General features: G+C 48.5%; 3 protein-coding genes across 5 annotated transcripts; 1 reads left to right on the top strand and 2 right to left on the bottom strand.

The window, feature by feature from the left end:
* The first annotated feature begins 49 nt into the window (after positions 1-49).
* LOC6493834 (vacuolar protein-sorting-associated protein 36) lies at positions 50-1,525 on the top strand. Its single transcript, XM_001958490.4, has 3 exons — positions 50-253; positions 308-1,036; positions 1,094-1,525. The coding sequence occupies exons 1-3, from the start codon at positions 158-160 to the stop codon at positions 1,469-1,471; spliced, it is 1,203 nt and encodes a 400-aa protein (XP_001958526.1). The 5' UTR covers positions 50-157; the 3' UTR covers positions 1,472-1,525.
* An 823-nt stretch (positions 1,526-2,348) lies between these two features.
* On the bottom strand, positions 2,349-11,327 carry LOC6506112. Of its 2 annotated transcripts, XM_001958491.3 has the most exons (9): positions 10,938-11,326; positions 10,674-10,862; positions 9,609-10,610; positions 7,748-9,543; positions 6,315-6,642; positions 6,031-6,253; positions 4,335-5,960; positions 3,535-3,831; positions 2,349-3,469 (listed from the first exon to the last, which is right to left on the bottom strand). In XM_001958491.3, the coding sequence occupies exons 2-9, from the start codon at positions 10,707-10,709 to the stop codon at positions 3,114-3,116; spliced, it is 5,664 nt and encodes a 1,887-aa protein (XP_001958527.1). In that variant the 5' UTR covers positions 10,710-10,862; positions 10,938-11,326; the 3' UTR covers positions 2,349-3,113. The 2 variants fall into 2 exon arrangements, with proteins under 2 accessions (XP_001958527.1, XP_014764632.1); XM_014909146.3 differs by lacking the exon at positions 2,349-3,469 and having other exon boundaries at positions 3,732-3,990; positions 10,938-11,327.
* Positions 11,328-11,583: 256 nt separating this feature from the next.
* On the bottom strand, positions 11,584-26,475 carry LOC6506111 (nascent polypeptide-associated complex subunit alpha, muscle-specific form). 2 transcript variants are annotated; one of them, XM_014909145.3, is made up of 4 exons: positions 26,145-26,475; positions 25,510-25,639; positions 12,870-13,196; positions 11,584-12,807 (listed from the first exon to the last, which is right to left on the bottom strand). In XM_014909145.3, the coding sequence occupies exons 2-4, from the start codon at positions 25,568-25,570 to the stop codon at positions 11,951-11,953; spliced, it is 1,245 nt and encodes a 414-aa protein (XP_014764631.1). In that variant the 5' UTR covers positions 25,571-25,639; positions 26,145-26,475; the 3' UTR covers positions 11,584-11,950. The 2 variants fall into 2 exon arrangements, with proteins under 2 accessions (XP_014764631.1, XP_001958528.1); XM_001958492.4 differs by lacking the exons at positions 25,510-25,639; positions 26,145-26,475 and adding an exon at positions 17,648-20,463.
* Positions 26,476-26,589: the final 114 nt, after the last annotated feature.

The following is a 26,589-nucleotide window of genomic DNA, read 5'->3' as shown; positions in this document are numbered from 1 at the left end:
TAAACGCATTAAAAGTACACAACAGCGCCATCAGTGGGGAATAATCAAAACTTTGGTCTGACAAAACATAAGCAATATCGGTACAAGATTGACCATCTCTACTAGATTTTACCAAAACAAAACCTCATATTAATAATAACAGAAATTAATAAGGGAGATGAATCGGTTTGCCTATGTGGAGGCCCGCCTAAATTCTGACGAATCCTTTGTTAGCCGCGACAACAAGGTGAAAATATACGATGGTGACCAAAAGGTACGTTTATTTGTTCATTGAATCGGGACAAATCCTATTGAGACCATCTTCCAGACGGAGTTTGAGGAGGGCGAGGTCGTACTCACAACGCACCGACTTTTTTGGGGCCGTCCAGGAGAAATAGCAAGAGCCGCTGTAGCTCTTTGCTTACCACTAAGCTATGTGATATCCTTAAGCGAGGAAACCACTGCCTCAAACTTTTTTGGCCGCAAGACTCGCATTATTATGCACCTCCGGCCACCGGCGCCAGACAAGGGACCAGGTCCACTAGACTACAGCCGGGCCACGCACATAAAGCTATCGGGAAAAAACGGCTTGAGCATTGAATTCCACAGTGCCCTCAAGGAGACGCTCAATGCCCGCGTTTGGGAGATCGCCCTGGTAAGCGACACCATAATAAACAAACCTGCTTCCAGCAGTTTGGGCTCCAGCTCGAGCAATGATAGGCTGGCTCGTATTCAAAAGCGAACTGGAATCGGAGGCATTGAGCGGAATTTAGAGGCAAAGGCCAAAGAAACGGATGAAAACATTGCATTGGCCTTCCAGGATCTTAGTGTTCTGATGGCCATGGCCAAGGACATGGTAGGTTTGTCTAAAACCATCAGCAGCAAAATTCGAGAGCAGAAAGGTGAAATATCGGACGACGAGACGGTACAGTTCAAATCTTATCTTATGAGCTTGGGAATCGATGGTCCTGTAACGAGAGATAACTTTACCAGCAACACTGCATATTTTAACAGCTTGGGGCAACAGATTTGCGAGATGCTGCTGGATCCCATTGAGGTATGAGTAAATTATATTTAGCCTTACTGTTAGACTTATTCGAAGCTTGTTTCTCAGGAACACGGGGGTATGATGTCCTTGGCAGATGTCTACTGCCGCGTAAATCGTGCCAGGGGACTGGAACTGCTTTCACCTGAGGACCTTCTACACGCATGCGAGCTCCTCAGTGGTCCAATTCGCCTACGAAGCTTTCCCAGTGGTGCACGAGTCCTTCAGCTGGAATCGCACGACGATGACGTGGTCGCTCTGGACACTCTGGAAAAAGTTGAATCAGCAGAATCTATGGCAGTCGAGGAGTTGGCGAAGCAGCTTGGCATTTCTCTTCTGCTGGCAAAGGAGCGCCTATTGGTAGCCGAACGCCTGGGAAAAGTGTGTCGAGACGAATCCGTGGAGGGTCTTCGCTTCTATCCTAATCTACTTCTGAGGCAGGAGTGATAAGTCGCCTATAAGCTGTTTCTAGACAAATTAAATAAACAAATGTGGTTTTTATTTGGTAGTATTTCTCCCCCGGACCATCGTTTAAGGACGAAACTTTTTGATCTTATTCTTTTCACACTTTATTGATTAACGGAGCTTTTGCTGTGACTTTGTCGGCGCTTAATTATTATTCTTTTCCTTAAATGTTTTCTTTAATGTTTCAAGAGTTCACTTGCAATCAGTTTAATGAAAGTTTCTACAGTCAGGTATTTTGATAAGCAATTATTGAATTGAAATTACACATATATATTAATAGTTTTTTTTGTTACAGATATAAATAGCTTACACTGCTGCTTAGATTGCTCCGCATTACGTTAATAATTTTCGAATTAAGTTTTAATAACCATTTGATCAGACCACACGTACATATTCGTCTTGCATATAGCTTCGTACCCCGATCCTTCGCTTGGGTAAGGTAATGCCACAACTAGTCCAACTTCCTGAAGCTTTCATTCATTCATTCATTCCGATGTAGTACCATGTTTCTATTCGTTTATTCTCCTTAAATCACAATTATTTAATATTAACATTGAGTAAATTATGCCTGAATCAGCAGTGAACGGTAGGGATACGGGTATTGGTGAGGTTACTTTGCGTTTCTTTTTATTTTTGCTTTACGAAGAACAAATCCATGCTAAACAGTTACAGCAAGATGTAACATAATAAAACTCGTTTCTTAAATAATTTCATTTAAAAAAACTGGCGTAGTATAAAAACAAATCGTTTAGTCAAAGCGTTATTTTGTACACATTTCTCAGCCCTTTCTGTCAACGCCTCCGCAACTTCGCCTGCTCTTGACTCTACTTTTATTGTACATTGCGCTATTACAAATAAATTGATTAAATAGATGCTGACTTTTGTATTCTTTCTTTTGCTTTTCGTTTTAATGTTTTTGCAATTGGAAGTACTAAATTGGTTGAGGCTACGATTGTACATTAAAAACTAAAATGTTGCTTTCGTTTGTGAACTTAAGCTAAGCAATCGATTAAATATTTAGCAATAATAATATAAATAGTACAATATGCATAATTTTAATTACTAAAATCAACCCTTATAACGGTTCAAATTTTCTAAACGTAATCATACTCCGAATTAATTTAAATATAATTTGTTTTCATCATCTTATTGCTTTGTTTTTGTTTTCCGTGACTCTCCTTCAGTACAGCTTAAAATTAGCACACTTATCGAACTAGTCTTAGGGATTAACGAATCGGAGTTGGGAGCCAAGTTGTTAGGTATAATTTTATGTAGTTTGAATGGCTATGATATATATAATTATATATATATTTTTGTGTGTATATACAACTAAATAAATATTTTAAGAGTTCTACACCTAGTTCGTTTTTGTCTAGAGCGCAGTCGGCAGGTTTGCATCTAGGCCAACTCCAGATCCTAGCTTGGTTGCCCGTGCCATTACACTTACGAATACACATCAAAACAAGTTTAGGTATACGGGTATATACTATTTACGACAGCATGACACTTAGGAAGTAGCCATAAACTATAATATCAGCAAAACCACAACGTGAAGCCTTCTTTTCGATTGCGCTTCGTCTGTACGTCCTCACAATATATATATTGGTTATATCCTTTGTCGTCTTTACTTAGTCATGTCAGTGGTAGAGCGCCTCCGATTAACTGCAGCCTGCTGCTGCTGCTTGGCCGCCGCCAAAGCTGTCAGGGTCCGCTGGCTAATGGTCCCCGACGTGGTAGTGGCCCGTCCTGCGATCTGAATGTGCTGCAGTTGTGGCTGCTGCGGCAGCTGCACCTGGACCGCGCTGGAACTCGTACTCGGCAGTGTCTGTGACGAAACCGTGGCGGTGCTCTGCTGGTTGAGTATTCGGTGTTGTTGCTGCAACTGCTGCGGCTGCACAGGCGCTTTGACCGTCTTCAGTTGGAGCTTTTGAGTAGACATCACAATGGGCGCGGTTGCACTGCTGGTGACCACATTAGCGGCTAAAAAGAGCAATAGATTATGTTGTCATGCAAGCAGCACATGTGGAGACGGAGGAGCAGCTCACCATTCACAGGAGTTGTGGCTATTTTCAAGGTGGAACCTCCAATTTGCCGCTGAGCAGTGATGAGTTGCCTACTGGTGGCCAATTGTTTGGCCCCCACCACCTGGACGTTGCGGGCCCGGGGCTGGATGGTGCCAACCAACTGGATGGCCGCCGTGCTGCCGCCGCCAGCTTGAGCCTGGACCTGGACCGACTGCTGTTGCTGCAGCGGTTGCTGGCCCACACCTACACCACCACCAACACTTGAGGCACGTATTGTTTGGGGATTTAGTTTCTGTACACCGGCACCGACAATTTGAGCTGCAAGCAGAAAGAGAGCAGAACGTGGGTGTGCGGGGAGATTTTGGATTGTTTAGGTTGCAATGAAACATGTCGGAGGTCGGGGATGCCGCCAACTTGAACGATATATGTACGAATAATATGGTTGTGGCTACAGCTAGTGGACTCTCAAGTCTCAAACTGGTGGCATTATGGATTAGATCACAAAAGACACATATAACGGTTTGGTTTGGTTCGGTTTGGTTTGGTTTAGTTGCATGAGGGATCGAAACGAGTTGTTAAGGGGTTTGTGTTGTATGTTTTTGTTGTAAACGAGAAACGAAACAGAAACAGAAGAGAACAAAATTAAGCATGTTCAATCAAAGGAAGAGTTACGTATAAATAATATTAACAAGTGTAAATAAATAGCAACGAGTAACCGCGTCCACAGTCAGTATATTTCTTCGGCCGGGGCGGTTCGCAGGGCCGACCCATCCTCACCGATGCCCACTGCCTGGGGAATAATTCATTCTTGATGCACTTACCAATGGGTAGGGTCAGCATGGCTGTCGTATTTCCGGCTCCTCCTCCGCCAGCACCGCTGCTCGTGTTGCCCGCGGTGCCGCCTCCGCCAGTGACAGCTCCTCCGGCTGCGTTATTGGTAATGACAACCGTCTGGGTGCCCGCCACAGACGAGGGCAAGCTAACTATGGTGCCCGTTGCTGGCGCGTGTTGCTGCTGGACCGGCTGATGCTGATGTTGGTGCTGCTGCTGGTGTGTTCCCGACTGCGTTTGCAGCGTTATGGTGTGTGGCAGTTGTTGCTGCTGGCTAGAAACTGGCACGGAGACCAGAACGCTTCGCTGCTGCCCCTGTACTGAGCCTGCTCCGGATGTCGTGTTACCAGCAGTCTGCTGCTGGAGACTGTTTCCGGAGAATTGCAGGGAAATGGGTTGGTTGAAACCGGGGATCTGCACTTGGACATTTTGTAGGCCAGCGAAGTTAGTAATGGCGCCCTGCAGCTGCGAGAGGTTTATGCCTTGCAGGTTTAGGGTGGCGGTGGTCTGTGGCTGCTGTTGTTGCTGCTGATGCTGCTGAGGTGAAGCAGACGGCTGTGGATGCGGACTAGACATTGGCGAGTGTATAGAAGATGTGGCGGGAGAGTGGACAATTGTCTTGGTGATGAACTGTTGCTGTGCCTGCGGCTGCTGCGGGGACATGTGTGGCATAGCTACTGCTGATACGTTGGAGGTAACGTTGCTGAGCCGCTCCAGCAGCGCTTGGTTCTGGTGCGTCTGCGACGATTGGGAGTGGTCAGATCCGGAGGGCGATGGGGTGGCTGCGTTGGTAAGCAGAGCGGACAAGGCCCCGCCCCCACCACTCGATGAAGTGGATGCCAAATTATTGGGTACCGCAAAGCCGCTGGCGTTCGAAGCGTTGGAGTCGCTGCCCGGCGAGGGAGCTGCCATGCCCACCACAATGGCGTTGGGTGGCGCCGTTGTGCTATCCCGCCTCAGTGAGCTCAATATACGCTGTTGCACCGGCCCCGTGGGACTTTGGATCCAGGCGGCAGCTGCCGCTGCGCTGTTTCCTGAAGAGATCACTGTGTAGCTGGTAGTGGGATTGGTCATCACTGCTGGAGGGGAAGCTAGCTGCGAAGCCAGTGCCGACATGGACACTCGAACAGTTTGACCACCGTCAGTTGAGGACTGGTGGTGTCCTTGAGGCGCCTGGTTGAGGTTGACGGCGATTAGATTCCCAGAGGAATTCGTCCGAAAAGTTGTCGTGGTACCTCCTCCCCCGACAATCTTGCGGTTAGCGTTCAGCAGGTTCTGCAGCACCTCGCTAGACTGCTGCTTCCGTTGAGCACTAACTAGCGTGGGGGTGCCTCGGGTGGTTTGAAGATATGTGGCTGTGGCAGCGTCGGCGGTTGCGGGCGTAGTCTGCTGCTGGTGTTGCACCAAAGTCAACGTCTGTGGCTGTTGCTGGCCTGTGGATGTTGTAAACGTTCCACTGGCCACAGGTGTGCTCGTCATGGCAGCAGGTGCGCTGTTAAGCAGGTTCAGAATAGATGCGTTGCTGGAGTTCTTCAGGGTCGTAGTGTTAGAGCTTCCGTTGTTATTGCTGATGCCACCGGCAGCCACCACGGAGTTACTGTTCACCATATTACCAGCTGGGGAGGAGATCGATTTAATTAACATGCCATTCCCAGCTTCGAGTGTGTGTCTTGCAATAATACTTACAAAGATCTTGATGCTGCTGCTGTTGCTGCTGCTGTTGTTGTTGCTGGTATTGGTTGGCAGAGTTCATAATGCTGTTGACTATGGCATTGATTGCAGGATTCGGGTGCATGGCCGTATGGTTGTTCAGGGTGTTGTTATTGTTGTTAGTGGCAGTTGTCTGTTGCTGTTGATGCTGGTGCTGCTTCTGTATGAGTTGCTGCTGTTGAACTTTGAGGTGCGATTGCTGTGACAAAAAAAAGCACAAGCATAACATATGACTGGCGCTCTGAAGATCTCAACCTTACCAGGATTGGCACATTGGAGTTCAGCTGGGCACGCAATGCGGAGTTGGCCCCCATCAACGAAGTGCCCTTCACCTGCTGCTGCTGTATAGTGGCGGGTTGAATGGTTATACCAGAGTTCTGCAGGGCTTGGGCCAACTGCTGCGACTGTTGCTGGGTCTGTTGCTGCTGCACCAGAACCAAGGAACCATTGCTCAGGGTCACCGGCTCCCCCGTCGCCAACTGCTGCAGTTGTATATGCTGCTGCGGATGCTGCTGCTGCACTATATGAGTTGTTTGTTGCTGCGGAGCCTCCACCGTATAGTTTGGCGCTTGGTGCTGAGTTTGTTTTCTGAAGATTAACGAAGAGTTATATTTATTTTAAATTACATTTTTTATTTGGATCATGAATTGGGGTGAACACCACGCTGGAACATTGGGTCGAAATTTATGGGTTTTTTGGACGCAATGTCATTTGTTTTGTGAATAGCAAATAATATTCCAAAGAACTATCTTCCGATTTTTTTAATGCTAATCATATGGGAAAATAACAGATAAAGAGATTACACATTCGATATTTTTCTGACCGGAACACTTTTTAGATTGTTCATCTGCTTCGGTCCGACTCATTTTATTAAGAGAACAGAAAAATTAATCTCCTCTCTTAATGACTACTGTCTTTCAAAGATTACTTAGATAAAAGGCTCCGACAAAATTTTAATTTTGAAAAATGAATAACAAACAAGAACGTCTATTGATGAGTTCCCCGAATATATGATACTGTGTGCTTTCACCCACACTTATTCTTTCTACAAAGTATTATTCATTTAACTAACCTTGAATATTAAATATATAATTATTAAAAAAACATATGATGATTTGAAACAAAAAAATTGAAAAAATCCAGTAGCGAAGCAGAATAAAAAGTCTATAGCTCCTGTAAAAATGGTCCGATTTGGCCGAATTTTTTTTATTAATATAACAACCTTTTGAATAAGGAACAAACTTTTTTGTTCTGTCCCAAAACTGTCCTGCACAGCCGCTAAACAAAGATGCCATTTGTGGGGCTATCAAGAAAATATTTCAGGGATCGGAGATGATTCCCTCTCGCTTTTTCTCTACGAGTACCGGGTATAAGACTTTATATTTTTGGCTTATAAAAGAATTTTTTCTCCAAGAGCTCGAAAAAAATAATATATTGTCATTTAATGGAAAATGAAAATTTGTTGGTACCTATGAAATATCACACTTTGTTCACACAGACTTTTCTTTCTTCAACACTTTCAACTAAGACTCAATGAAATAATCTTTAAAAGACCGAATCGAATAGAGAACAGTCAAATTTTTTTGCACTGGGCGGAAGATATTTTCATATCAAAAACTCAAAGGTGATTCATGATCCGGACACTTTGAAATGACCAATAGTTTTTGGCAAACAATGTTCGATGAATAATTACCTGATTGCAATGGTGTCTTGAGGGGCAGGCGACTGTGGTGGCAACATGCTGTTCGAGTGGAGTGGCTGTTGTGGCCGAAAGTTCTGCGAACCGCCAATAACATTGCCGTCCGCCAAGTTAAGGGTCTTTTGCGTGGTTTGTTGACGAGGCATGGCTACGTGGTGCACTGTAGCGGACAGCTGCGGCTGGGCTTGTGGCTGTTGTTGTTGCTGCAGCTGTTGCTGCTGCTGTTGCTGCTGCTGCTGCTGTTGCTGCTGCTGTTGCTGTTGTTGCTGCTGTTGCTGCTGCTGTTGTTGCTGCAAGAGCATTCGCTGCTCACTTGTTAGGCCCGTGTGAGTAACGATTGGCACGTGTCCGGGTATTAAATGCGTGATCTTAACAGCCTTGCGCCCCTCCTCCGTGAAGATCTCGCGGAACTGTTGAATGTACCTATTGGCATGCACCCGTGTGCCCAACGCAAAGCGACATGATTCGCCGTTTCGCTCCCCCTCTTTGAAGTCCCGGTCCACATAGAGCTCGCCAAGGTACTCTGCATCGGACGGACGCTGGAATATAGACAGTTTTATGTGGTACAGCGCCCGTCGACCTTCGCTGGCCTCCCGTTCTGTCTCCAAAACGTACTCCTCGACCAGCTGCGGTTGGAAGTTGTGGCGACTGCTGGGCTGGCACCCATCCTTGCTGCCTTCGCTGAACTCATTAAGGGGCTCAAAGGGTTTGGCGTATTTTTCCACGCTGATCACGTGCTCTGGGACCTTCAAGTTCGCAGGATACTCCAGACTGGGCGGAAGTATGGGCCGAATACCTTCGTGTGGTCGCCGGGGAACCTTGGAGGTGAACGAGGAGAGCATAGCTCCCACCAGCGGATTGTTGGTGGGTGCCGTTGCCGGGGTGACATTGCCCCCACCGCTGCTGCTACCTGTCCGCGGCCTTTGCCGCAGACGCGCCAAGTAGTCGCACAGCTCCAAGCCGTGGTGGTGCGTGAACTGATCCAGCTTGCGTTTCCGGTTAATAGCAGTCTGGGTGAACTTCTTCATTCGGCGCCGCAGCTCATGCGAGTTGAACAGCTGTCTCTGATGCTGAGCGTTAATAGCCTGCCTCCCAATACTAGGATCCGGCTCCAGGCAAAGCGGCTCAGCCGTGGCCAACACCAGCTGGCTCTCCAAAGCCAGCTTTTCGTCCGCCTGCAGCTGGCTGCCCATTTGCTGCACTTCCGCGAAGAGGGTGGCGTTCGTGGGCCTTAGCAGGATGTGCTTCATATCACAGATATTCGTAGAGGTGGCAAATGTCTGGCGGAAATCCCGGATCTGAACAATGACGCAGCCTGCGTAGAAAACATTCGGTTTTGCGTACACCCGCGTCCCTTCACTTCCGTCCGACAGACTGACAGTCTCTGCGCAGAGAAGGTCCATTAAAAACTCTGGCAGCATTTCGCGATCTATGCACTGCAGAAGCAGATCGTTTTCATAGGGCCATCGGAGGACTTCCACAAGACCAAAATCATGCTTTGCTTGCGCGGGTTCCACTTTGGACTGGCTCTCGTCGACCGCCGCCAGCTTAGCGCGATTTCGATGGCCCCCAGCGGATCCAATCGCCCCGGGTCCGGTGCCTTCGAAGAAGGATTCGTCCCTTGGAGTAGCAGTCCATTCGTTTGTAACAGGGTTCAGCACCAAGTGCTCATCGTAATGCATGGCTAGTGAGTATCCTTTGTTGCCGGGGTAAAGATTCACCACGATCGTATTGAGCTTCTCACGTTCGACTAGCCGCTCGAGGGTAAACGATCGTGTGCGCTGCTTCAACTAATTGAAAATAAAACAAACACATTATGATATGCAACAGAGGTTTGGTTTCGGTTACAGCTTACCCCTGTCTCTGCGAAGTTATTTAGGTCATTGCTCATAAGCTGTAGGTACAGGTCCCGGATCTTCTCGTGCAAATTAAAGAATTTGGTGTTGCTCGACGAGCCCGGGGTCTTCGCCAGAGAATGAATGTTTGAGGTGGCGGCGCCTGCGCGCACTGACTGCGTCGACGAGGTGGCCAGAGCTGCTGAGGCGGAGGAGGGCAAAGCTGAGCTACGACTAGAAGAGCTGTCCTTGCTGCTGCTACTCGACTTCTGGCGCTTGTTTGGCGACGAAGTTGGCGAGGCCAGAACATGATGGTTCTGGGACTGGTGGTGATGATGGTGGTGTAAGTGATGACTCACTCCACTGGAGGTTGAATTAGAGGACGAAGGGCGCTTCTCCGATTTTTTACTGGACACTGAAGCCGTCGACGTCGCTAGAACAACCGTACTGTTGCTTAGGCTAGAGTTTACGCCCGGCGGAGTGGAAAGAAGTAGGTCGGGCACCACCGGGGAAGGCGACGTGATCGAATTAAAATTCGATAGCGTCGTAGTTGTTGACGAGCACGACGAGGGCGACGGGGCGATCGCAGTCGGAAGGCCAGTGGGCGTGGCTGACGTGGGTTCCGTGAGTATGGCCAGCGAGCCGCTGAGTGAGCCTCCTGGCCCCTCGGTGGGGGATTCTTCGTCATCGAAGATGCAGATGGGTGGCTGGGCGGGTATCTGGGGTATAGCCTGCAGCAGGCTACTCTCCAGGTATGACTTGCTGCTTGTTGGAAAGCTGACCGTAACCGGGGACGACTGCTGCTGCTGCTGGTGCTGAAGCGTCGAGTGGATCTGGTGGTAGGACTGCGTCTGCTGCGCCTGCAGCTGGTGACTGGAGGGGGAGGACGTCGCCTGGTACTGGACGAATGACGGTTGGTGGACACTCACGCCGTGAGTGTGTACCACAGCATGCGCTAGTCCCGAGGCATGGTCTGCGCTGCTGGAACCCTTTAGCTTTTTGAGCGTGTCATTTATGATAAACTACAAGGTAACAAGGCCATTATAAATAGTGAATTGGATTTTCAGGAGAAATAAGTATCTTACGTCGGCTTCTTGGCATGAGGAGTCCAGGCTTTGCATTGTGGCAAAGAAATGCGAGGGGGGTCCCAACTGAGGTGCACCCAATTACCGACGACATCCAAGCCAGCGCCGAAGACTGAGTTTGTTCGCAGGCCCTACCAGGATCGGCTTGGTTTGCATTGCGCTCGCAGGTGTCTGCCCTGTGAATTACAACTGCAGACGCAGAACCACAGTCGTATCTTACTTTCGCTCGCTGTCCGCGCCCGTCCGCGACCCGTCAACACTCACCTGACCGTGCTCCATTCCAGGAGAGCACCTCCCAGCAGGATCGGTGGAGGCGCTGTGGCCCTGGCTGTGGTTGCGTCTTCGGAGCGCCCGACGAAAGTGTGTTCCTCACTCTTTTTACACTGCCTCCGCTGCTCTGAGTGACATTTTCCCCTGCCCCTCTGCCGATGACTATTTCTGGTTCTGGCGTTGTTAGAAATAGAAACTCCACAAGTTCACACAGTCCACATGCAGGATAGCAATGCTTGTTTTAAGGTAACTCTTGGACTGGCAATGGTTTGTTTTAGGTCAGTTTGGTTTAAAACTTTGTTTCAGGCTTTTTGCAATGTAAATGTACTGTACGATTCGTGCCGTGCGAATGACAACAATCGTTATCGTTCGCCGTGAATGCCAACTCTGACTTGGGGTGTGTACTCACTGGTGCTGCGCACAGTGTGCTGTTAAGCGCACTAGCTACTGTTAACTCTCTGTTAAGGAAGCCTGCACCAACGGAAAATTTAAAAAATCTGAAATTTTTATTAATAGGTTTTTAAACTGATTTACTGATCGTATCTGATCGGGGAATGATTCATAGCTTCTCATGGCTCCCATAACTCAAAAAATAAACGAATAAAAATATTGTAAAATATATGATTAATAAAACACATTATTTTAAAATTTTTCCCTTATTTTTAATAGGTATGTTTTTAAGGATTAATCTCTACAAACTAGTAATTAAGAATATAAAAATGTCACTTGTACGTATACACTTTGCCATAAACATATATCCATATATCATATATCCGTATCATCCGTTAATAATCAGTAAAATCATTATATATGAAACTTGTAATACACTCGCAGTTAAAGAACTTCCGTTCACATCAGCATGAGATCTTTAAACGTTAATTGTATAGTTTGAAATATTTATAATAAGAACAGCTCTTGAGTTGAATCGTGATCAGCACCTCCACGGGGCACGGGATCAGGATGAGGATCTGGATCAGTGTGGGATGGGTTTCCTGCTACCGGTGATATTACTCTTTGTGCCCGCTCTGCAGCTTCTTCCAGGTGTCACCCAGCGCCTTGGCGAAGTGGTCGTCAACCGAGGCTTCAGTCTTGGTGAATATCGAGATGTTCGAGGACGAGGTGGGCGAGGCAGGTGGCGTCTGGGCCGAGGAAGCGGCGGCCGCTGCTAGTCCCGTTTCAGCCTTCACACGAATGATCGCCGGCATGGTGGGCGTGACGCTGGGGGTGGCGGTCTGGTTCGGCGTTGGTGTGGGAGTGGGGGTCGGAATTGGAGTTGGCGTCACAACAGAACCACCTGTCCCGTTGTGAGCCCCGTATGCTGGCGGCGGCGGAGTACTGTATCTCGGTGGCGTGTGATGCGGAGTGTCCAGGATACGCTTTAAGCCCACAACTGTTTCCACTACCTGACCGGAGGATGTTGCGGCTGCAGTTCCGGGTCCTAGAAGTCCCATTCCAACTCCAATTCCCGTTGCTGATGGTGGGGGCGACGGTGGTGTTTGGGAGCGATTCAAGGTCAATGAGAGCGGTAGTGGCTCCTCTTGTGGAGGCGGTAGCTCCGTCTGCGGCGACTCCGTGGCTGAGCGCTGCAAGGGCGGCGAGTTCATCATAGGCAGAACCGCCTTGGGCAGCGTGGGGCCTAGCTGGTGGAAGGGATGCGAGGTAGTTGCCGCTGCTACTACTGTTGATGTTGGGCTGGCCATCAATACGGTTCCGTACCCTAGGGGCGAAACCTGCTGTTTGGAACTGCCACTGGGAGACGGCGTGGGTGTGGGCGTAGGCGTCGGCGACTTCTTGGAAAAGAGCGCGGCGTAGTTCTCGCCCAGCGAGCGCCGGAAGTGCTCATCAATATCGCATATCGCCACGTCTGCAAGGAAAGGTGACATAAGTGAGTCGATTGAGAATTGGGGTTCGTCCTTGAATTCTTACCAGAGGAGTGAGCTGCTTCCAGTGGCTCCCGCTTGGGGGGCGCTTGGGTGATGACGCTGGGCCGGCTATTTGCCGTGTATAGGGTGCCCGGCAGGGGCTCGCGGTACGGCGGCGGGGGCGAAGCTCGTAGCTGCTGCTGGTGGATCTTCAGAGATCCCGACGTCACAGACATGTCAATGGGGCTGTCCATGTCGCGATCCCTCTCTCTTTCCCGTTCCCGATCCCGATCGCCACTGCCGCCATCGTGGACCTGGTACTCGGCAGCCCGCTGGCGACGCTCTCGACGCCACTTGGTGGTTGGCAGCTCCTTGGACGTAACGCGCATCTCTGAAAAGAGGAAAACAAGACGGGGTGGGGCGTCAGAAGGCGATATCTATAGAACTCGTTTGGCCATCTTTTTGGCCAGCCAGCAATAGACAATATGATATAATGCTGAAATCGCATTTCAATTAAAGACCATAAATTAGGTTTGGCTTTTGTGGTCGGCCGGGGTTTGGGCTCTGGTCTCTGGTGTCTGCTCTCAGGTCCCAATCCCAAGCTGGCACCGAGCACTACTCGCTGGGTTTACGTGTCGTCGTCTTGGGGTTTTGATTATGCGGTCGCCGTCGCCGTCGCCGTGTGGGCGTAATGAATCACATGGCGAGGCGAACTAAGGCGAGGCGAACTCTACAAACGTACCTTCCCCTTATCCTCTCGCCGGAAGCCTGTCTCCATGCCTGGCTCCTTGCTTCTCGCCCACCCCTTCCCCTGGCAAGCTCGCCCGAGCCCCCCACTCAAGTTTGTTTCCTAAGTCTTTCGGTTTTTTGAATGAACTTCTTCTGAAAGCTCCGAAGTTGGCCGACGGGAAAGGGGGCGGAGCAGCTAAGAGGTGCACAGCCAGCACAGAAATTATGCACGAGAAGACGTCGCCGTCACCAGCAAAAAACACCGCACACACACCGCCTCAGACCGGAGCAAAGAAATACAATAATAACAACAGAAAGCACACAATCAAAACTCAAAATCACAAAGTTGGTTAAGAAAACTCGTTTGGTGAGTGTGCCTGGGCCTGGCCCAGTCTACTGGCGTACACTGAGCGAAACCGCATGGCCGATTGTGCCGTGCCGGCGTGGGAAGCACCAACCGACTGGCGTTGGCCGGCTGCGTGGGACTCGTTCGCAGTCGGATCGGGAATATTCCTCCCATAAGAGCCGGGGCAGGAGCTGAGGACCGAGTGGTGGTTCAGTGTAGATCGACAAAGAGGAAACGAACTATAGGCACGGCGGACGCGGCCGCGGCCGGGGCCGGGGGAGAAGGTACAGTGGAGCAAGCCAGGCCCCAGAACGCAGTTCCCGGTTTCTACTCCGCAATGGCCAAAATCGAAGGGGAAAACCAGTTGGACGACTTCTTCACATTTTAGGCAGAGCCTGGTCCAAAGAGCAACATATGAATGAACGAATGGAGTGGATAAAAGGATGGAGGTGGCGGCGGTGGCGGATGCAACGGAAATGGAGATGCTCTGCAGGCGTTGGTGGAGCAGAAGGAGCCCACGGAGGAGGATGACTGGATGGGCAAGGGAAGACGAAGGGGGAAGACGTGCGGCGAGGAGGCGGAGGGCGTTGTCCTGTTTTTGGCAACGTCACTGCGAGGCTGCAATTTATTATTTCTGCGCCTGCGTCACGGGAGGGGTCCGCAGTGACGCCAAAAAAGAAGAAAGGAGAGGCCGAGGAGCAGAATGGGCAGAAAAAGCGACACTGGTCTATGGGGCAGGGAGCGAGGAAGAGTGGCAGGCAGGCCTTAGCATAGTACCAACAACGGCAAAACTCGGTGGCAGCCAGTGGGGCTTCGACTCAAGCTGCTGGGCTGCTGCTTCTGATGATGGGGATGATGATAATAATAAAGAAACATTCAAATTTTATTGCACATTTCCGGTCGGCGGCCGTCGGCCGTCGTCCGACGGTGTCGGTTGGGGGATCGGCGATCGACAACCCAAAAACAACAACAACAAGTCCATCGACAGCACCGGTGGAGCTTTCTTTTTAAGGCTCCCACTCTTTCTTGCGCTTTGCTTCTCTGCCTCCTCCCTTTCGCACCTTCCGGCGCAGCATCCTCCTGGCCTTGTTTGGATCATCTGCCAGTGCCGCAGCTGGCTTGCAGCGCTATAGTCGTTTTTCCCTCAGCTAATTGGCGACAAAAGCGATCCTCTAGGATAAGGTGCATCTGAGATCTACCACAACAGAAACAAAGCTCGAATATTGCCTTTCTTTTGGAAGAGGAAGGTGGTTTCAGGATCGAATTTTAATCAGTTTAATCAGAAATCAGAATCTATCAAACTTAACAAATTAAAATGTCTTTTACTTCCTTTTTTTTGAATTTAGTTTATTTATCTGTATATGTTATCCACCCGTAAACAATCAAATTTTTGATTTAGAATAATAAAATAATAGTCCATACTCCAAATAGTTGGCTACAGAAATAGCAGAAATTAGAGAATCGAAAATACGGCTTTGATAGCACTGCCTCAAAAATTAAAAATTGTGGAGTTGAAATTTTGTAGATAAGCATGGGGGGCAAAAAGAGGGTAAATACAGGATGGGTGATACTTAGGATGGCTGATGGGTGATCCTATATTTTGCCTCTTTTTGCCCAACCCATCCCCCAGGATCACCCATCTTATGTTTTCCCTCTTTTTGCCCCTCAAAGCAACATTAGTAAGGATTAGTAATGTAAGCATAGATATATAGATAGATTTTTAGTTAATATTAAGTAAACATATTGCCCTGTGATTGGATCATATAATATATAGGTCCCTAGTTAGCCACCTCGGCCTTTTGGGAGTTGTGCTTCATAATCCCAACACAAAGTAAGGGTCAAAGGAGCCTAGCCAAGTTATGAAAATTTTGTTCTTAGATGGGCGAAATGAGTTTCCCCAAATGAAATGCAAAATCGCACTCCCAAGTATATGTAACAAGGCGCAATTGGTGCCACAGTGCCTATGCAAACAAGTTGCTGTTGCTGCTCTGATTTGTGTTGTCGTTGTAGTTCATGTTGCGCTTGTCTGGCTGTCTGGCTGTCCGCTTGTTGCTGCCTTTGTAGCTTTGAATACATATTTATTTTTCCATCGTCGTCGCCGCCGTCTTCGCAGGCGTTTTTCATTATTTATATTACTTTTCGCGCCGGCTCATGAGTCATGCCCGTAAACACGGATCTCCCCCCAACCCACTGCCGACTCCAAGACTCCCCGATTTCCGATCCCCCCGCCCCGGAGTGCTTTCCGCTAACCAGTCACTGCCGAACACCGCATTACCCGCTGGCCGAGTTGATTGCAAATCTGGTTTTAATATGTCAACAAATTAACAAAAGCAAAATAAAACTGAGCCGAGTCAAGCACAGCACAGCAGCCCCTGCCCCAGCCCACTGCCCACTGCCACTGCCCGTAGTTGTGCCCATGCCCGTGCCCGTGCCCGTGCCCGCCTGATGCACCTCATCATCCAGTTTTTATGGAGGTTTAATGTTTAAACAGGCGCTTATTTTTTGCTCTTTCCCTGGGTTTTTGTGTTTGGCTGGCGTCGCCATGTAATTGAAAGCATTTGTGTGATTTGTGCAATGTCGCCAATTAACGCAGGGGGTGGGGAGGGGCGAGAACCTGCAGCGGGCGTGTGTGCCAATCGAAGCCAATCGAACGCGACGAAGCCGGTGTGGAGTTTCACAACTATTGACAGTTTCATTACCAATTTTCCAGCTGGCACTGCCCGAGTGGAGTCAAAGATTTGACTGTCGGGGCGCCCCTGCCGCTTGCACCCAGCGGCGAAGCCACTGTCACGTCCTAGCCTGCCCTGTGGACTTGGCCAAGATAACACAGTTCCAATCGTAGCAGGTTTCTGCCGATACAAAATCCCATTCATTGAGGGAGTGGGTGCTATGGATGGTCGAGTGGGAACGACACGTTCTCCGATTCACCAAACTGGGTGAGTTTGTGCTGGAAACGAGCCACCCATTTCACGTGAACAACAGGTGCTCCAGAGCGCAGCCCGGCCGCCCTTCCAGTTGACCTAAGCTGATCTTTGCCAGTCATCTTTCCACAGACAACTGAACTTAATTTCTGCTTGAGGAGCAGTTCCAAATTGAAGTCAGCTACCTACTAAACTGGGTGCTAAAGCGAAGCCTCAGTAGAGATAGAATTTCACATCTTTAGATTCCTAATCTAAAGACTAATTTAAGAAAAAAAGCTCTGTATATAAATCCTTTGCCAATAGGTTAAATTGTAGATATTCTCACCTATCTCAATCACATGTATGTACATAGTTTGGGCAGTAAAATGTGAGAGATGTTTTCAAATAATACACAGTTTGTTGTACATGTACATCACATCTTTCGAAACAACATGAAAAGGAAATCCTTCCTGAGGAGTTAGAATTATGTCCTTATCAACAACTTTCCTCACTAGGCAATAGAAAAAATATTAATCTTCAGAAGCTTGCTGTCCATTTAATTTATAATTTACAAAAAAAGGGCAAAAAAGAATGCAATTTATCCCAAATATTAAAGGAAGGTTGGAAAGATATTTTGCCATCAAAGGAAATTATTAAAGTTCCGAAGCTTGCTTTAAATTTAATGTATAATTCATCCCAGATTTCAAAGGTAGATTGAAATGATGGAGCATTCTCTTATAACCCTTAATAGCATTCCAATCCCATTACCACGATGCAAACTGTCAACCCGCTAATGAACCCATCATATTCGTAGTCAGGATGTGGACTATGACGCAAAGATCCCTTTGAAGGCCCCGGGGAACCCACCTTTGTGCGACTGCTGCTGTTGCTGCTGCCTGTAGAGCTGGTGATGCATTGCAGCCGCCTGCTGGAGATCGCGCCAGGGCTGCCAGAGCAGGCTGTTGGAGGAGTTGGGATCGGCGGTCGGCTGCAGATGCTGTGGCTGGTGAAGGGACACTGAGTGGAGCGGAAAGGCAGGCTGCAGCTGCTGCTCGTGGAAGAACATGCTCGGCGGCGGCTGTCCGTGTCCCTGGTAAGCGGCTAGCCTCTGAGTGGCCGCCAGGGCAGCTGCCGCCTGGGCCATTTCCCTCGCCGTGGAGGTGGGCGAACTGGCCGTGGACGAGGTGGCTGACGATGTGGACGGACCACTGGAGCAGGATGCGGCCGAGGTAGAAACGGTGGAGGAGGCAGACGAGGAGGAGGCGGATGCTGCTGCCGCCAGGCGCTCGATTTCCTTGATGCGGTTGTAGTAGTTCTGCTCGAAGGCGTTTAGTATGCAAAGGTATTCCATGGCTGCCCGGTGTGGCTAGATTCCTAATTGGCAGAGCGAGTGCAGACCCTCGATCGGAGGTCAAAAGGAGATCCTTTCACTGAGCTCCTCAGCACTGAGCCAACTCAGCTGTTTGTGGTTGAACCTCGCCGGAAAGCCACTGGCACTACCTTCCTACCTCTCCACTTTCCGGGTGCTTATTTATCAGAGCTCTGATTGATCGGGAGAGTCCGGTGCGGTGCGAGGGAGTTGCAGACTTTTTGTATTTGTTTCTTTCCCTTTAGATGGTGATTACTTTTTCGCTTTGTCGCAGACGCGGCCCGAGATACACATACACGAATGTGCGCACACAAAACACAAAACGAGCCGCAAGTCGCGACTATACATACAGATACAGATATAGATTCAGATACAGATACAATCTGCTGGCTGTTTCTCTGTTTTTCTGCGCTTTTCTGCCTTTTGCTCCTCCTCTGCCGTGCAAGGCGACTCGGGTTACAGACTCTCGCAAGTCTCTGTTTCTGCTGCTCCTATTGTTGCTGCTGCTCCTATTATTATTGTTATTGTTATTGTAGCTGCTGCTGCTGCTGGTGCTCTGCTCAGCTCGGGCAACAGCAACGTGAGCCTCGTGTCGACATTTAGCGAAATAAAAATACTACGCTCTTTTTCGCGCAATGTGAGTAATGATTTGCATAGAAAACGACAAATCGCTGGCTCAATTTGAGCGACAGTTTTCGCTTTCGGACTCTGACTGTGACTGTGACTGTGACAGGGTTGCCTTTTGCCGCAGGGAACAGCTCACACACACTGGCACACACACGGACTGGCGGTGCGACGAACTGACGGATTGGCGAACTCGCGCACTGGACTTGGGGCACGTTCTGCTGGCAGCGACGGCGGCGCAACTACGACTCTAACTGCAGCGACCACGACGTTCCTCGGCGGACTGATGGCTTCCACGGACAAACTCGAACTGATCGACGGCGAACGGCGACTGGAAGATTGCGATTGGGGCTCGCTTGGGGCTTGGGGCTTTCGTCTTTCGGCTTTCGAGTGGCGAAGCTTGGTCTTCGGTTCCCGACTCTTGCCGAAGTCGCCGTCGTCGTCAGAGCTTACCGAACCCGAGGTGCAAGTCTCCAGTGGATGTGGAGACCTGGGGTCCCAGCAGGCCCCCAAGACAGTGCCGCTCAAGATGTTTTTGTTTTGGCTCTTTTCTTACCAATTTCCGTTTTGGCTCCGTGGCCCTCTCTCCGGCAGTTCTGGTCGGGGCTCAGATCTACGCTCGCTTTGTGATTTGGTAATTGAAAAAGTACAACTGAAAGCTGGCCGAAGACCACGCGGAGGTGGAGGTGGAGGGGTGGAGGCTGGTGGGTCCAGGCCTGTTTCGTAGGATGTGGCGGCCACGCCCTCCTTCTCGGCGCGCCCATTGATGCTTGGAAAATTGGGCAAAAGGGTAACGAAATGGCAGCACTTCGAATTGGCCACAGTCCGGGCGTGCGGGCTTGAACTCGGCTCTTGGGGCGGAACTGCGAGCTGCAAACTGCGAATTGGGAACTGGGACTTCGAATAGGTTGGGCCGAGGCACCACATAGTGTGGGCGCACTTTTGTGTTTGTTTTCCGCTCTTTTTTGTATGGGCCCGGTCACTGCATCGGGGCTCATTATAATGTTTACTCAGGCCGTTGCAACACGACCTGCCCATTGACGTTGGCACGTAAGTGTGAGGGCAACAGCGGGCTTGCAGAAATGACACCAATATGACCGATCCGAAGCCACCATGGGAATGCATCGACCTACAGCTATTCTACGGGATGACCCTGTGGATCCAATACCAGCTATCCTAACCAGACCAGCGATCAGTTTACTGAAGCCGCCTGATTCTGGGCTGAAAACGAGTGGGGCAGGAAGGCATTTCTAATTGTTTTCTGGGAAGTGTTTCGTTCTGTTCTTTCGCACTTAATATGTTTACCAAACTGTGTAATTGAACTTTACACATGACCTATACATGGGAAGGGGGTTTTTGGTTTTGATGGCTCTTTTCGAGTCACAACGCTGAAAAAAGATTCATCCGCACGAAGTACTTTGAAAGGTATTTTGAGTTTGCAAGTTATAAGTTGCCAATAGTAAGTTGTGAAGATAAAAAATACACATAGATGTTCTTACAATTAAGTTAAAGTAATAAAAACTATAATTTTAAAGCATGAATTTCAAAGAATATAATTTTATATTATTTTATTCTAACCACACCTTCCCTTTTTATTAAACATTAAAGTAACAACCCTTGTCCCCATCTCCTCCTGCATTCGAATAAACTCAAAACACCTTCGTACCACATGAGTACCGTGTATGAAAAACAGAAACCAATAGCAATAGCAGTAGCAGTAGCAGAAAAGCAACATGCTGGTAACCTGTTTTCAATTCAATAGCAGGCCCATGAAACTTAACGTCCGATTTGGAGTACAACAACTACTGTTGTTGCGCGTTCGCGTAAACGGCTACTGCAACTGCAACAGCAACAGCAACAGCAGCAGCAACATGCAACATAAAGAGGAGAGTTCGCGGCTGAATAGAGTCGATTCCAGCCCGGGGCATGTCGACAACGATCATATGGCCGCCAAGGATTGGCTGGCATGACGTGCGCGGGCTCAGCTGTTGATCTCGCTCGATATTGGCATGCTTTTTGTGTTTCATTTTTCCATCTTTCCCCATCGCCGATTGCTAATCCATGTCAAATGTGTGCAATTTTTGTTGCACAGCTCCCCGCCATGTAAAAGCCAAACACAAAGCAAGCGAGTAAGAAGCGGCAACGTCTCCGCAGCGGGAAGGTGAAGTCTCTGTACACTTTCCGGACGCTCTTCAGTACTGTCTTTGCACCTATTTCCCCTAGATTGCTTGGCAGTACATTGGGATTTAGGCCTTTTAATTGAGCCTGTTGCTCAGCCACTTTTCCCCTTGAAACTTGTAGATTTTGCCCATAATGAAGGTACACTTGGGAAGAGTATTGAAATCGAACTGAAAACTGTTTCGGACTGGGAAGTGGACGGGCGCAGAGGCGCTTACTCATCTGCCTGGCCTGCCCGACTCGGGTCCAAGCCGCTGCCATTGTTGTGCGCGAAAATTTTTAGTGTAGCGTGAAACATGGGCACGCATGCGCAACGAGGTCAATCGAATGGCAAAAAACACTAAACGAAGAAGCGAGTACGTAAATTGGCTTCGAAGGGAGACGAATTTTTGTTACCCTAGTGCTCTTTTTTGGATAATCAATGCAAGACTCAGTACGGTCTTCCCCAGTCCCAGCAAACCCATTGCTTCTTGGTTGGACCTTTCAGATTGGAGATATTTTGAAGGCTAGTAGGAGATACTTACATTTTCTGAAGGACATAAATAAAGACTTAACTAGGTGATGGTTTTAATATTGTAGTCCCTCCTCATGAATTAAATTGCAATCCCCCGGATGACAAACTCAACAGCAGTTCCATATTGCTTCACTGATTTGGTTCGGACTCGGCTCGGAAGAAATAGAAGAATAGAAACAGAAATCCGGAAAATGCTTTGCTAATTGAAATTTGTTTGGTTTGGAAATCGGCACAGAAACATGAGATCCCTCACCGGATTATTTGGGTCGTAGTAATGGCAGTGCGGAAGTCAGCAAGATCTTTCCTCTTTATGGGAGATCAGCTACTTTATACAATAGATCGCTGAAATGATGACACACAGATGGAGAGAGATGGCCGGCCATTTCCAGAACTTGTCGATTCGACAAGACAAATTATGTTATATCTTAGCCGCTGCCGCAGCCGCAGCCGCAGCCCCGATCCCAGCCGGTGCGGGGCTCTGGCTGTTTGTGAAATCTAACAATCTAATATATGTATATATCTAGTGGGTACATAATATATACGCGGCGGAGGCAACACAAATCAGCGGCAAACCAGTTCAAAATTTAAATAAAACTCGAGCGTGCGCGGGATTCGAAGAGAAACTGGTTTTCGATTGCCCAGAACAACAACTGAAACTGAAACACCACAACAACACCATCGGCGACCAGCAGCGATAGCAAAAATAAAACTAACAACATAAACACAGTTGTCATTATAACATATCATCCGGTGCTAAATCAAGCGTGAGAAAAAATATAAATACGTTTTGCCCAAATTTTAATCAAACTATCAGCTCAGCGTCAGATACTGGGTGGCCTGCCCCCTTTGCTTGTTTTCCGATCAGAACCCATCGCTTCCTGTCTGTTGGCCTGCCAGGCCATCGCTACTTTCCTCCAGATATTGGCCGCAACAGGAGGCACAGATGCGCATTTGCGGCTCTGGGAACCTGCACTCTACTCTGCCTCTGGTGAGCCGCCAAAATGTCCCACAGCGAAACTTTACACCAAATAGATACATTTTATTTTCAATAAATTAATGGCAGGCCGCGCAGCGTGGCAGTAGCTGCTGCAGTAAAAGGAAAGGCGAAGCTCTGTCCCAATCTCAGCCCCAGTCCCAGTCCCAGTCCCAGTCACAGTCGCAGTCGCAGTCGCAGTCCCCATCTTCGTGCCCTTCCGCAGCCGCAGCTCCGTCCCGATCAAATCCAATCCTATCATATCCCAGTTCCAGTTAGCACCAGCTCCCAACCAAACAGGTTTGCGGGCTTTCTGCCTATTCGATTTTACTCTGGTCGAGATTTGTGGCAATTATGCGCACCGTTAGGCTATCGCCAGTAAAAGGAAGAGAGTGTCTGGGCCACAAAGTTGGCACTGACTAAAACGGAGAATTGAAAGTCCATGTAAATTACCTGATGAGTCCCACAGCCCGTCCCAGTCAGAATCTATCCAACGTTTCCGTTGGTCTCCTGCTGGGCCTGGCCGAGCTCCAAATTGCCGCAATTTTTCTCTAATGATCAGCTTGGCTCTAACGCACACTCCGCCAGCCGCAATTTGTGCAACTATTGTATTTGCTTATTAATTAGAGGATGGTGCGCCACTAAGCGATGCCTCAGCCTCCTTGGCAAACAGTGGAAGGGTGCCCAAATTAGCAGTCCGATCTGGGCATGTGTGAACGCATGATTTATGAAGAACACAGACTTGTAATTTTTCCCTCTCCTTGGAGATGACCGTTTCATTAATCATACGGTGGTTAATGCCATTTTTGATTCGAATTCTGTTTTTTGTTTGTGGCCAATCAATCACATTGGCAAGGCGCTGCCTCTGTTACAACTCTGAAGAACTTAAAGTGACTAAAAGATTGGGGCATATGGCAAAAAAATACATTACTTCTGAACTCTGCGAGAACATTACATTTCTAAGCTGGGTCTGTCAATTGCCACTTTATTAAGTAGTCTCCTGGTGTTCAAATATGTGATATTGTAAAGTTCCACTTGTCAAAGCTTACACATGACACAGGGACCGCATTTGAGACTCCATATATAGAAGGTTCTATTTTGGGAACGCCCTGATTCTAAACATTAATGACTGCACACTTGAATAGCCATAGTCGATAAGAGTTCAGTGATATGCAAAACAACTTTAATACAACTTATATCCCAAAATGGAATTTCAATTTCGATGTTACTGTGAGCTAGTACGCCAACCCAAGAATTAGAATTTATATCTGTCTTAAGTTAATCCTCCGCTAAGTTTCTCAGATACGGCTGTGGCTCTAAAATAATACATAAACATCAATACTTTATGTTCGAAAACAGTGAAATAACAAACCCTTAAGAGATGCCTTAATTTTAGTGAATTTTATACCTAACTCTCATGTCCTAGCGTGGAAGCGCCTCTGGTGGAAGGTGCCTCTCCGTCTTCCCAAGCTTATAGTCTTTTGGCTTGCAGCAGATATGTCCACCATCCATGTGTGAATATTGAACATAGCAGGCTGCAACTAATTGAGGAAGTGTTGGCCCATGCAAAAGCAGACAGAAGTAATATTTCTTCAATCACGGCAATCACGGTTTGCCGAATTTAATAGCCCCCTTTCCGCTAATGATAAAAACAGCACGCAAACCGCTAGCGAAACGCTCGCATTTTTTAAATGCTTTTCGAGCATCAAAGCCATTTCTCTTTCAGTGTCCGAGGGTGGGGGCTGCCGCATAAATTGTTCTCTGTGTTGACAGCTGCGCGCATATACGTATGTGGGCACAGGAATTTGTCAAATATTCAGAATTATTGCTGATAAAGCCATTTCCCGATGGGTAAATAAACAGAAACAAACTTAAATGGGGGCTATTATCGGAATTCCATTCCGCGCCACACCACTGGCATGCGCATTCGTGAGCCCCACCACTGGCTGGTGGGGGAGTGGGGCAGAGGAGCCTTCTAGGACCGTGGAGCCCGCATTATCAGTGGCCCGTAGTGGCAAATGCGTAGAAACTGGGGCGGAATCACAGCCCGGCGATAGTCGCTGGCTTATCCATAATTTATAAATTTCAGAGGCATTTCGGGGCAGAAAACAAACCAAATCAAATTGTTTAGCATTCGCGCCGCCGAGCAAGGGTCTCTGTACTATTGTTTGCTTCTGGGCGGCGGGTGGTGGCGCGGGGAATGCAAATTGGAAATGTAAAAGATATGTCGCTGAGCAAAAATATGCAACACTCGCACACAGACACATGCCCGCTGGGTTTTGCGGGCGAGAGTCGAGAATTCGTGCTCGTCAGCCGTAGTGGCAGATACAGCGCCCCGACTGTCTATTGATAAGGGGTCCGCGCCCGCGACCCGTGATCCTCCTGCTGGCGAGAGAATCGGACGTAAAATTCATGCCGTAAATATGTACGTATGTATGTACATACATACATATGGCCGTACGTTGAACGCTCGCATTTCTGTGTCGCTCGGTTGCCGTCGAAAATGCCGCGTTTGACACATTTATGAAAATCGGAATCGGAATGCGCCGCAACTCATTTTGTTGGAATGTTTTGTTGTCGGTTTGGTTGTTGCTTTTTGTTTCTTTCAAAAATAAACATTTCTCAGATACGTTGCAAGTTTATGAGTCCGAGCAGTGGTCACCATATTGGATTGCACACCCTGTCCTGCGACCCGGGCTGGGCATTCAATCTGTGCTCGCATTTCACTGGCAAAGGGCACTTTTGACTACATGTGTGTACTGGAGGTGACCCACTACAATCCGAAAAGACAGAAACCGGCGAGTAGCAACGGGATCGCAGCTTGGTGTCTTCCAGTTTTCTGCCTCGTCAGAGGTGCAAAGGTGAAAGTCATAAAGCAGACGTAACTAGTCCGTAGGTTAGATGACCCCGCTTCCGCCCACTGCCCTCCGGGTCCACACAACTTGTATGTAAGTTGGACTAACATCTCATAATTGGCCGACTCTTTTTAAATGGAATTGGTTAATGACCGATTTCATCCCTCCGCCGCGTCCACCTGGACGCCTTGCCTTCCAGTTCACCAGTTCACTCACCGCTCGCGTTATTTTGCACCATGGTGGCCGCTCGAGAGAGCACATCCAGTGCCGATTCCATGTTGATTCCTACGAACGTGGGCTTGGTCTGCTGCTGATCCGACCTGATCTGCACCGCATGAGTTTCACACTGAAAATGCAAAAGAAATTGACCGTGAGCATGCACACAAGCACGAGACACATGGAGGCCCGAGCACGGCATCTCAGCACGGAACAGAGGGGCCGAGGCCCCAAACTGGATGTATCGGGGGCCGTGCTGCATTGGCATATATGTAAATGGATCGCTGGCTGAGCTGAACAAAGACCCGCTCGCCACTCCGCCACTCCGCCGCTTCGACTCTCTGACTGACTTGAAAACAAGAAAGGCGCAATCCTGCTGCCAACCGTTGCCAACCACTGGTAGGCGGGGGGCGGTTTGGTGATGGGGACGAGCCATGCAAGCACGATGCAGTTGGGACAGGTTTCGAAAGCAGCGCGCCGTCGCGGGCGGAGGGGCGCAGAAATTTTGGCAATGACCAAGTACAGCATACAGCAGCCAGCAACGAAATCTCTGACAAATGCCTTATTGTTGCCAAGCAGGCCAGCATCTGCATCTGGCGAGTGTCCACTCAGCCAACAAGCATCAACACTTTTACCTTTTGCCTTGGGACGCCTCCGGATTGTTTTTGTAGCACGATCGCAGCTGTTTGAGCTTGTGATGAATTCTGATGGTCCGGATTTCCCTGGGAGCACACTAGAGCGAAGTCTTACGGACATGCATCCGTATGGATGGTAGCAAGAGATAAACACCACAATTCCACTAATGCTGTAGCGCCATCCGTGGGTATCTCCTCCAAGTTGCTGGCAATGCTTTGTTTTGGGGTTACAATTTGGACTGGCAATGCCGTTGTTTTAGGTTTTGGAAATTTTGGAAAATTGGCAGCTGCTTAGAGATGCGTACAAAGTTGTTATCGGTATATATTGAAATTGTTATCGATAACTTCAGTGTTGTAAGATGTCATTTTCCATAAATGTTTGAAAAATGTTTATTTTATCCAGTACTCGTAGAGTAAATATATTGTATATAAATATACCCGTGCT

This window comes from Drosophila ananassae, chromosome 2R (assembly GCF_017639315.1).
Source record: "Drosophila ananassae strain 14024-0371.13 chromosome 2R, ASM1763931v2, whole genome shotgun sequence".
NCBI classification, from domain to species: domain Eukaryota; kingdom Metazoa; phylum Arthropoda; class Insecta; order Diptera; family Drosophilidae; genus Drosophila; species Drosophila ananassae.
The sequence above is the reverse complement of the archived record's forward strand: the minus strand, read 5'-3'. Positions and strand labels throughout refer to the sequence as shown.